Below are 12,440 nucleotides of genomic sequence, written 5' to 3' on the forward strand. Positions count from 1 at the left end.
CATGCTTTTCATATATTTATTGTGAGTGCTGTTGTATTAATAAGGAGCAATGTTCTTTTTCTAGTTTTGCTTGCTACTATTTTCTGAGAAAATCCCAATGTGGTTTCAAAAAGGTAAAAATCACCCCCCCTGCCCCGACTTCAAACATGTTCATTCTGAAGTTCTGGGGAGCTTCTCTGCAAAATCTGAAGAATGTTGGGGTTTTTTTCATATTTTTGAGTTGTTTGTTAAGCATTTGCTTCTGAAATCTGTTCAAAATCAGTTTCTAGTTTAGTTTTTTGTTGTGTCATTCCTTTAAACAGTCACAGAGGGATGGTGGGAGCTGTGTTAACAGAGCAGAAACTTTCTTGCTGAAAACCAAAGTCAATACTGAGAACAAAACATACGGACAGGCCCAGCATGGCAGAGACAAGATGAGCAAGCATCAAAACATCACCCTGAGCAACCGTGCTAGAAAACTATTATTTAACACTCCTTTTTTCTTCAAACTATCTCATTTACATATCATTAGCAAATTTGTTAAGTTATATGTGACCCCACAGTAAAGTTGGAACATAAAATTCTCCTGGCTGGAAATATCACAATATTAATCAGAGCTATAATCCAGTCTTAACTGTAGCAACATGCATTATAAATACAAAGTTAAAACAGTGCATGCCCATAAAATCTTATTGATTACATGTGTCAGAGCAGGTTGTTTGTTTGTTTTGGTTTTTTTTTTGTAACTTACTGTGATTGGAATGTGCTTAAACTAAGTGATGTCCTTAACAAAGGTCTGGGCCAAGGGTGAGTTGTTCATGTATCGTTCTATACTGCAACAATTTGCAAAGCTCCTAACTCCCTAAAACTTTGGCTTTTATAAACAATTTTTCCTATTAATTTTAATGAAACAACCAAAACTTTTAAATATGGGCAAAACTGGATTTTGAAATGACTTACTGTTTCATACCTTATCTAACATATGGTTTATGATCACTTCTGTCTTTATATATGCTGATATGTGTCCTTGAAAATTTGATTTTTGTAAAAGTTTACTGGTTTTATTACAGCTATTTTAAGTCTCTGGAATTTAAATGGGAGTTATGATCCCATCCATCATTCTGCTGATGTTAATAGGAACATCACGGCTTTTACTGTAGATTTTGGGCAGAGTTCAAAGCTGTACGAACATGAACAGGTTGCCCTCTGGCTGCAGATGGGAAGGATTATGCAGTCAGCCACTGTATATTTGGTAGTGACTCTTTGCAGGCTTAAATGGCAGAAATGTGATTTGGTTTATATTTCCAGTTCTGCCACTTAGTTTAGGCTGTGGCCTTTCATAGCTAATTTTAAATGTCTGATATTTTATCCTCCTTGTATTTTAAGAAGCTCTTGCCTCCAATTATTTAGGGGGGTTAAGATGGAAGACAAGGAAGAAAATACTTCATATTTACAGAAACTGAATTGTTGGTACTTCACTTTGTTGAAGGCAGGCTTTGTTGGTTTTAATTTTACTGGATAATTCTGGAAGTTGCACAGAAGTTAAAGGCTGTAATAAAATTATGAAGCATCTTGTTAAACTAAGATAGCATAGCTGCTGATGGGCTACAGAGTCTTAATTATCAGTCTTCATTTATTGATGAAGTTTTCAGTTTAAGATGTTTGATGTTAAGTTAGAGACAGCTGGTTTACATTCTTTACCAGTGTTGCAGAAATTTGAGATAAAATTGGACTATTAAATGCTGGTTGGAGTTGTTAGCATATATAAAAGCACTCTTTGCTGAGTTTTAGAATTTTAGTTTAGAGTTGAGTGTTTTAAACAATACCACAATAAAATCTACTTGTTGTTTTTGTTGGAATTGGGTTCATAGTCCTCATTATTAGTAGATGTTGAATGGTATTTGTATTGATTAATATGCCCAATGTTCAATCTAGGTTTTATTTTGTTATTTCAGAATTGGATTTTTTTTGTATGTATTTTATCATCTCACCAATGCACATTTTGTTGCTTCTCTGTCTCTTTGTAACTTGAGTGTTTTGGTTTTTTTCTTCTTATAGAACTATACTCAGTATATTCCTCTCTCCATATACGACCTGCAAACTTGGATGGGCAGTCCTTCCATTTTCGTCTATGATTGCTCTAATGCTGGCCTTATTGTCAAGTCATTCAAACAATTTGCACTACAGAGGGAGCAAGAGTTGGAGGTGAGATCAGTCTATTGCAAAGGTTTCATTTGTGTTTGTGCTGCAAGGTGAAGTTTAAGCTTGCTTTGCTGTATACAGCTGAAAAATGTGTTTAAAACTCTGTTGGAAGGCAAATTAATTTGCAGATAATTTTGCCACTCCAATCTTTCTGGTTCAGTTTGCTATTCTATTAAACTTGGAACAATTTTTAATACAAGCACTAATTAAATGGTAATGTTAATAGAATCAATTTGTGCCCTAATGGTCTTTTCTGCTAAGATAAATGCTGAGGTGAACTAGACATATTTATTTTAGTTGCAAAAGTCTGGTATCTGGGTACGTATTTGGATGCAGTTAGAGTTTTGTGCTGTTGAAGTGAATGTGAAAGTGCGAAACAAAATAAAAGAAACCTGATGCACAGAAGGATTGTCACTGGTGGTTTCAGTTTCGCAGAGTGCTTAAGTTGAATGTGTTTCTAATGAAAAGCTGTCTTTCATTGCAAATGTAATTACTAATAAATTTATTGAAGTAAATCTGAAATGCAAAGCAGAAGGTAATAAGTCAGGATTCTTTGTGCAGCAACTTGGGATGGCAAGACTCCCCACGGCCAGAAATTCCTGCTAGCTTCAGCTTACAGAGAAAGCATATTTTTCAAAGGTTAACTTTTTTTTACTCTCACAGTTCTAGGACACTATTTTAAAAAAAAAAAAAAAATCAAGGAAGGAATATTAATTAATTAGGCAACTGACTCACAAATACAACCTTCGAGCAGGTCTTAACAGTATCCCTGGCTATAATTCCTTTCTTCTAAATTCCAGTTTTTGGAGATGCTTTTGTGGTGACTCTTTGGGCAGGTGGGAATTCCATTCTACTGACAGAAAACAGTCTTAACAGCTTGAGATATGTAGATCATTTCATTATTCCTTCTCTTCAACCAGTGATAATGCCACTTTTTGTAAAGATAAGAAACTTCCCAAAGTCTGTGGCTTGGGAAGAATATGAAACTGCAAGACACAGATCAATAGTATTGGTAGTAGATGCTTTTTGAAGGTTACTATCTTTTTAAGTCAAGGAAAATGTCTGGTGGTCATGTTCTGTTCTCCTTTTGCAAGTTTCCTATCGGCCTGCGACTTCCATTGTGATTATTTTTTGGAGCCTTTCTCTTTTGTTCGTACAAAGCACCCTTCTGGATTTTTGTTTCATTTTCTCATTCTGTTCCTAAGCAGGTTAAAAATGGGCCTAACTTTACCTTCCCTTTCCCTGGTTTCTTCATGAATTTCCTTTTTTCCTTGGCTCTTGCTGAGCTCTAGAATGACTTTGAAGCTGTTTTGGAAGGAAGGCAGCCGCAGGTGTCTCTGTTGGTTTCTGCTGTGAGACAGATAAATTGCTTAGGTGAATCTTGGGCTGGAAAAGTTCCTCTCTGCAAGTCAGACAAACCAGACTGTCTGCAGACAAGGACAGTTGGTTACAGAGAGAAAGATAAGCACGAGTAACGATGTCAGTCTGTATTTCAACAAAGATACTAAATTCCATTTGTTCGGTTTTATTTTTTTTTATTTTGTGAAATATGTGAGGTTACATGAGAAAACTGCTTTAGTATTTCTTCTCTTTGCAACACAGGATAAAACTATCAGTTAATTTGATTATGAAAATACTTTCAGGCTTATATGTCAGCTTCCCATTCTGTATCTTTAGATTTCATTAGCTACTGATCACTTACTGAGATAACTGCTTATTATTAATAGAAAGCTGAAGACCAGGTAACAGAGATAGAAGAGTGCTTACAGTGTTATACAAAGTATGGATGAGAATTCATTCAGAAAACTATAAATTATTGAATTGTTCAAATTCATGAAAGGTGAAGTAAAGCTGGAACTGGTACTCAAGAGGGGTTACTAGAGTGATCAAGATAATTGTTAGACCATCTTACTGAAAGGAGATTAGAGGAGTTTGCCGTTCTCTTAATCTGACAGAGTGAAGGCTGAGGGAAGCCATGACTGTTTGTTTTATTTTTTTCGGGATCCCCTTTTTTTTTTGATAGCACAGAGCACTGGCCAAGTGCCATCAGATTATACATGGTTCCACCAGAAACGTAAAAATTAATTACAACGTATTTATAGGTAAGTTTGCAACCCCATTATACTGTGTTTTCATTGTTCATGGAATATAAAGGCTGGCATACTCTTTCTTAATGTAAAATCTAAATCTTGTTCAGCCTCCAAAGAGAGGGAAGCACAGAAAGAAATGATAACTTGGGAGTGATAGAAAAGCAGTTAACACTTCTCTAAGGTACCTGAGAAAAGATAATATTGTAGCACTGCATGGTACATTGTCTTCTTAAGAGAGCTGCCTCCAAAACAGCACTTGAATAGTAAATAATTTTTTTTTTTTTTTTTTTTTTTTGCCTTTGTTAGTAAATAAAGTATGGCTAGTGTGTGTGAGTGAAGAGCTGTGTAGATAGAAAGAAGTATATCAGTTTCAGTAAGAAGATGACTTTGTTTACCAGAGGCAGGAATTTGTCATATCTTATCCTGGTGGACAGACTGCAATTGGAAATTATTTTTTATGTTCGGCAAGACTGCTTGTCTGAGGGAGGTGAGGGTGAAGGCAGATCTAGCTTTGAAGACGCCAGAGCCAGTTCAGCTGTAACTGGTTGTTGGTGGGATGGGGAATGGGTAGTGGAGATATTCTGTCATTTGATTATAGCTTTGTTTCGTGTAATTATAGGGCAGCAATTGAGCTGATGAGGTCTACCAGTCCCTATCATTCTTAATATGTTACGGTGTTTGCAAACTTTTAAGTTAAATGCTATTGATGTAAGGACTGTTGGTTTCGCTGGACTGTGGTAAACGTGACTATTTCAGAGAAATACCTGTGAACTGTTTTAATTATCAACTGGATGGGAAGTTAAGGATTTGGTTTAATATGTAGCTAAACAAAAGTACATATTTTGCAGATAAGAAACATCCCTTTAGCAGCATGATGTGGATATGATGTGGTATAGTATTAAGTGTGATAAATTAGTTTAAAAGTTCATTTCTCCAGTTGATCCTGCCTTTATTTGTTTCGGTTTTGTCCTGGTATTTGTAATAGAAGGCTGTTGTTTTCTTTTCCCAAAAGACATTTTTCAGACCTGGAAACTGACCCCAGCTTTTAGAAACTGGAATTCCTGGTTATTGTCCTGTTTGGCATCACTAAGCACGACAGCAGTAAGGCCAGTGTGAATGTTGGTGGCGGAAGAGGGTGCAGAGGGCTGCCTGCAGGCACTTGACCTCCTGCCACTATAAGAAAATGGCAGGTGAAATGATGTCTGCAGAGCAGGCAGTAACCTGCTTAGAAAACCCCTTTGCTATGCCTGCCTTGGAGCTCGGAGCTCTGTTCGTAATGTGTAGTGGAAGTGATGGCACTGGGTGCTCTTGATCATCTAGTTAGCTAGCTCCGATGCTTCTGTGAGTGTATATAAATACACCGCAATTCTGGAGAATTAAGCAGGCATTTTAAGTGTGCTGTGCTAACAATGATAAAAGAGGAGGCTGGTTATTTCTGACTAATTTCTGTGTAATTGTGACATTGTGTTTCCTCTGACTCATACTTGGTTTCATACAGCAAAGTTCTGCTGTCTTAAGGCCACGTTTGAGGTGTACAGAAGTGAAGGCTGAAATGTCTCCTAGATGTGTGCTTTGCTGCATGAGATACAACTTTTTTATTTGCAGCTTTATTGTTTGAATTTTTCAACAGCATTCCTTACAACTGCATACTAACTTGTTTTGTTCTTCGTGTAGGAATTTGGTGTTGCGGTGGGAGCGCCTGTTCGTTTTTCCCTCCAGCAGGGTATATGACTAACGAGTCCTAATTGGAGCTGAGGAACTCAGTCTTTATTTTTTCATCTTCAACATTAATTCTCAAAAAATTAGCTTAACGACAGCACAGCAGAATGTTATCTGGCATTAGCATCGTGTCTGGGGGGAGAGTTTTTCTAATCCACCATCTGCTGGGAGAGAGGAACGTCTCCTTTTCTGTAGTTGCATTAATGCCTTCCACAGGGGAAGAGGATTCTCACAGCAGGAGTTGTGTGAAGGTGGCAGGTCTGGTCAATACTTGAAGTTGCCCCGAGACAGAAACTAGGAGTTAGTTCCTCTCAAGTTTACCTTGAAGAAGTTTGTTAATTCAAAAAAGGCTTGGTTTTCTATCAAGTGCTTGTTTCTCAGCCTAATTATATAGGTACATAAATGTTTTCAATAACAGTGGTTTAAAATACATATATTGTTTCCCTTTTTGTTAATTACAAGCAGTAATACTTGCAAATCCGTTAGCTCTTCCTCCGGATAGACAGAGTGCTTGCAAGTAGCAAACCCGAGTGCTCCTTGGCTTGGACAGCTATAATTTGTTTTCAGATTACCACCATCTTACAGGAATGATAGCATGTTTCAGTATAATTGATAACATAATATTACAACTATTATTTTGTCTGAAAGGCTGAGGATTGTCAGTTGCCCTGAAATAACAATAAGTAACACAATAAGTACTCTGTTGATAGTAAGGAATTTTTACTTAAAAGCTTACACAGGAAAATATGCATCCCTTTGCTTTGAGACTGTGTTTCTGCTGAAAGAAGTTGTGAGTTATGGCCTGCTGCAAGGTCTACATCTGGTTGACTGCTTACAGAAAATTATAGATTGTAGATAAATGCATACTGATAATTCTGGTAACCTTTCATATATGGTAACTTTATGTGCTTTATTTACTATTCTTACAGTTGTGAATAAGTACATTTTTGCCAGTTTATGTTTTTTAATATTTCTTTAGCCTTCTACTTACTCCATATCTTGCCCTAATAAAAAGTTACATTTATGAGGGAACCAAGCAGTCTAGAAAGTGTGACTTCAGTGGATGTTCTAAGGATGCAAAAATAGGTGTTCATAGTGGGCTTTACTCAACCGTCTTTTTTTTTTTCCTCCTTTCTTTTTCTCCTTTCTTTTACTTGTAAAAGAATGTTTTGCTACATCATTATCCCTAGAAGTCTGGTAAGATCTGTAATTACTAGCTGGTATTGTATGTTCATTTTATGGTTGTTAGTAGTTCATCTCCTACTGGACAAATATTTACACTGCATGTGTCACAGCTTCTTTAGTTCGTTTTACTGTGTAGAAGCCAAGAGTGGAGCAGGTCTTGGAATATGAGCTACTTCCCCATCAGAACTGAGGGGCACTACCAGACCATGACAAATGTCAAGTCATCAGTGTTTCACACTGCTCAGGAAGCAGAAAATCCATCTAAATGTACTTCCCACCTACGGAGCCCATTTATGAGGATGCCCAGAGGGCAAGTCTTTCTTTAGGAAATGAATAGCCATAGCTAAGCAGTTTGACTGCTTTATATTTATAAATCTGGGAAGAGCTAATGCTTTTCCACACTGTCTCTCGTGCCTTTCTCCTCAAATAAAAGAACTTTTCAGTATTTTAATTACCTTTTTTTTGTTTTTAGCATACAGCTTAAGTTTTATTGAGAGTAAATGTCAATAGAGGACAGGTGATGACTTGAGGGTAGCTTCATTTCCACCCAAAGTATGGCATGAATCTTTGCTGAGAGCAGCACAACTCAACTGAGAGCAAGGACAGGTCTTAGCTAATTTGGACAACTTGGGAAAGTCAAAGTGTGTCACTGCTGCCTCTGGGATTAGAATGGAAAAAAACATATTTAAAGAATCAAAAAGCTTAATAGGTTGCAGAATTTGTGAAACAGCATCTGAAACTTCTCTGTAGCTTATGAGGTTGCTTTGCTAGACAAGAGGTATATGATTTTGCCAGGCTCTGGGTTTGTAACACAAGTATTCTGTTCCCCATCGACCCTTCTGAGACACCAAATGGATTTCCTCTTCAGATAGACAGAATTTTTCACGTATAGAGATGGTAAAGGATTAGTTTATTAGTCAACTGTATCACCTTACTCCATTGGCAAAAAAAAAAAGAAACTGGCTGAAGAGTTGGTCTTTGAAAGAACGTACTTCTGTTAACTTTGATAACACAGCATATAGATCACTTTGATGGGTCTTTGCTTTCTAACTATTACATGAAAGGGCAATGAAGACACTGCACGTGTTACATTTCTTTCTGCTATTTCTTTAAGAATCTTTGAGTACCATAGATCAAAATTATGTTTTTCATTCTGTGAACTATTAGTCTCAAAAATCATACTCTTAATCCAAATTTTAATTAGGAGAATCACTGTGGTTTTGAAAAATGGGAATACTGATATATATGGTATTTCTACTTTATGGACTGATGTTTGGACAGATTAATCGATTGCCATAGTGCAGGTCAGAATTTTAGAAACTCAACTCTTTCACAGCAGACTTGATTCTGATTTAAAAAAACCCACTGAATATGCCCATGTAAGTGTCTGCTCTGTTTCCCATTCTTTCTTGCCTTTTGAAAATTGATCTACAGCATGTGGAGTGAAAGAGTTGAATAACATTTATGCAAAGCTGGTTCTTGTCTGCAGATGCACAAACGCCATCGGACCAATGCATTCCATCAGTCCATGGCTAGCATGAAATCTGCAGTAACGTGTGTCCCAGTTCTGAGTATTTTAAACAGGTGATTAAGCCCAATTAAATATAAACTAATTGAATCTTGGAAAATTATGTCTTGTTAGAACAGTTCTAGATCTTGAGATGCAAAGACCTTACCTTAGAATTATTTTTTCAGTGTAATATTCACTGCTTAGAGCAGAAATTACCGTGTTTTCTCCATCCAGAGGAATATGTATAAGGACCTTGAACACTTTTACTAAAGCATTGATTAAAACTTGTATCTGCTGATATGTTAATATTTGCATTGCAGAAGGCAGTGCACATTTCTTTTTCTCTTTATTTGGAAGATAGCCTCTCTAGTTACATACAGTAATTTTTTCTCTTCCTTTTTCCAGCTTGACCTTTTTGCTCTAGTGAAGTAGAAACATGTATGGGGAGAAACACAGGGAGTTCGGTATTCTTCTGGCTTACCAACAATGGCCATCTCTATACTCCGTGGCAGGAAATGCAACCTGGTACAGCCAAATGAATTGCATTTTTCCTTTTGAAGCTATTCTGCCATCTGTGGTGAATGGTTATGAGCCACAGGAAGGATTTTTTTTGCTTAAATGTAAAAGAAAGAATAATTAGCCCAACTTGCTTCTACAGTGCTTGATTCCAAGCTGGCAGATGTGAACTGAAGACTCTGAAGTGGTGATCACAGTTCAGTCTGTTGCAAGTTGCTGGTTTTGGTGTGTGGTATCGTATGGTAAATACACTTAAATACTGTTAATTGTATGTGAGTTAAAGCTATGGCTGGTGCTACGGTGTCATAAATTTCTCCGAATCCAGAGATCCATTGAAATTTGACAGGTCTCCATTGGTTATTTTCAAAATGGTACAGAAATTAACTTCACTGAATTCACTGCCTGAGTAATTTCCTTGATCTCTCCAGGTGGCTGCAATTAACCCAAACCATCCACTTGCTCAAATGCCTTTGCCGCCATCGATGAAGAACTGCATACAGCTGGCAGCATGTGAAGCCAATGAATTGCTACCCATGATCCCTGATCTTCCAGCTGACCTTTTCACATCATGCCTTACTACGCCGATCAAAATTGCTCTGAGATGGTGAGTATCTTCCCCATTATTGAAGGCAAGTGCATAATTTGTGTAGCTTCTCTGTTGAAATGATAGATTTGTTAATCCAAATGCTTCTCTAACTTAAAGTTTCTCTGCAATATTGAATTACTGGATTTGAACTATGCATTTGGGACAGCATTTTATTAATCAGAACTAGAAAGGTGAAAATATTGTTATCTTCTACTTAATATGTTTTAGATTCCAGCTCAATATCTAGGTTTGCTCAGATTAAGGGATTTACTGTTCTGGGAATTAAATATCTGCTTCTTCAGAGATCAGAAATACTACATAGTGCAATACAACTTTTTGTAAATTGTCCTTTGTACAAATCATATTCCAAATATTGCAGTTGCTGTAAATAATACAGTAGCATTAAATAATGCTGTAGTGAAAGAAATTGAGCGATAAACCAAAGAAAGATGTTATGGAATGACATACCAAGTTAATTAGGCAGAAAGTTATAAAAGACTGCTACAAATAGCAGGAGCTTTCGAAGAGCAATATTTTTACTCAACAACAGAGAAGATCACGAGCAATTGTGGTGCCAGCTGAGGACATGGTGTGAGGAATCCAGCATGTGCGCCCAGGTAGTACATAGCTCTGTTGATTCATTCCTATCGGCATGTTTCACTTGATCCTCTCAAGGTTATGTGTAGGCCAGAATGAAAAACTCCAGGTCATTTTCTAGACTAGGTTAAAACAGGTGAAAGCCTATAGACATTGCAGACAATGTTAAGCAATTGAGTCGCCACAGCTTCAAAAGTTATTAGCTGTCTTTTGGAGATACTCATAATAACTTACAGTTCTTATACTCTTTCTGCCCTTAATAAGCAACCAACTACATGACTTAACTTGACCAGGTTCTTGTTTAGATATGTAGTGCTTTTGACTGATACCTTTTGCTCCTGTGAGGGACAGCACAAGATCTGTTTAATTTTTTGTCCTGTTTTTGATTTTGTGAGCTCACAGGGTATTTTCTTACAGAAGAGAGTCACAGTTTGTAAACACTGGCAGAAGTCTTGGATAATTTTGAAAAGCAGGGCAAAGAGCTTCAGTGACATTAGGAATATTTTCAAGGGAAGGTTTTGAGAGAGCTAGGGAGAAAATGGTTTTTCTGACCCATGAGGAGTCATGGACCAGGACTCTGAAGTAATGGGTGACTGGCCTAGAGTTTCAGCCAAGGAATGGCAAACCTCTAAATAAGTTAGGCAGGTGTGTGCTCCTCTCATAGCTTTAAAAGCCTTTTCATCTTACTTTTCTTTCTTCTGTTGTAAAAACAAAACATTATATTGTTTTCCTAAGATACCAGTCTGGTTGCTATACTAACCACTTGTCAAAACTCACAAGTGAGCACTTGCAGGTATGCAACAGGATCAAGCTGGTTGATTAGCCAGAGACATTTGATCTTGTCTAATCCCGAGAGAATAATGTGCTTCTCTTCTGGGACAGGTGAACAGAAAGAGGAGGTTAACTTCCAATATAGCTGTTACTGTGACAGCTCTTCATTGGTGAAGTGACCGCCTTGACATGGAGCTCTGCTAGCTTGCTCTTCCTGATGCTGACGTGCTGCTGGTAGGCTAGCTCTGAACTCTGCCTGCTATGTGAAAATTCTCAAGCTGCCTGCATAAATCCTTGTCTTTTAAAAGCTGAAGAAAGTTACTACGTGGCAAAATTCCTTTAGGGGAACTTTGAGAAATACTGTGTTTTATAACCAAGAAAATGTGGTCGCAGGGAATTACTTTTATCATATGGCTGCTAATCAGATCACTGCTATTCAAATGTGAAGAAGTTTAGATTTCTGCTGTTTTTATCTATGGAGAAAGACTTTGAAATTTAACTGAATGTTCCACCTGATTAGCTCAAGGCTAGCAGCAGGTGACAATGAATGCAATTTGGTAAATACAAATGATGTGTTTTTTTAAAATTACTTGTTGAATGGAGTCCACAACCAATAAATAAAAAGTGGCACGGGATTCGGGAAATGGAGGTTTAAGTTCGGCTTCAGGGAGAACGTTTCACCAAAACACCATGTTAATGTGGAGAGGAGAGTGGAACAATTGCTTTTCAGGGTGGATATGCTGAGGCTTGCAGTTATTCTGAATAACTCATTATTGTGCATGTGTGTTAAATCAATACCATGCAGACACAGTGACACCACTTAATTCGTGCTGTTTTCACTAATTCATTAAATCTTTGTGAGAATCCCTAGCATGGGCTTTGATGCCTACTGAAGATTAACTGGTTTATAGCAAACTGAAGCTTTGTAAGTGAAGTGAAAACTATCAGCATTGGGACTTCAGGGTTCTCTTTCCCTTACAATTACTGGAACCATACTTTACAGTTTGTGCCATATTTAAATTGAAAATACTGAGTGTCTGTAAGAGGTTTTTTTGGGTTTTGGTGGTGTTTGTTTGTGGTGTGGTGTTTTTTTGGTTTGTTGTTTTTTAGGGTTTGTTTTTGTGGGTTTTTTTTTTTAGGAAGTCCCTTCCAAACATTTATACTGCTTTATACAACAGTGTTTAATGCATAGTTTATATAAACTGAGAAAGGGTTTTTTTGGATATTATGATCTGTTCAGGAATTTTCTGTTACTTCATCTCCATGGGAACGTGGCTGAGGGGGT

General features: G+C 37.2%; 1 protein-coding gene across 5 annotated transcripts in view; it reads left to right on the forward strand.

Annotated features, from left to right (window-relative positions):
- RPTOR (regulatory associated protein of MTOR complex 1) overlaps positions 1–12,440 on the forward strand; it is a 162,745-nt gene that overhangs the window by 49,827 nt on the left and 100,478 nt on the right. For all 5 annotated transcript variants that reach the window (XM_075044165.1, XM_075044166.1, XM_075044167.1 and 2 more), the window contains 2 exons: positions 2,038–2,184; positions 9,630–9,805. In XM_075044165.1, coding sequence (XP_074900266.1) covers positions 2,038–2,184; positions 9,630–9,805 — 323 coding nt within the window. The remainder of the gene's footprint in view (positions 1–2,037; positions 2,185–9,629; positions 9,806–12,440) is intronic.

Source organism: Buteo buteo, chromosome 13 (assembly GCF_964188355.1).
Source record: "Buteo buteo chromosome 13, bButBut1.hap1.1, whole genome shotgun sequence".
NCBI classification, from domain to species: Eukaryota; Metazoa; Chordata; class Aves; order Accipitriformes; family Accipitridae; genus Buteo; species Buteo buteo.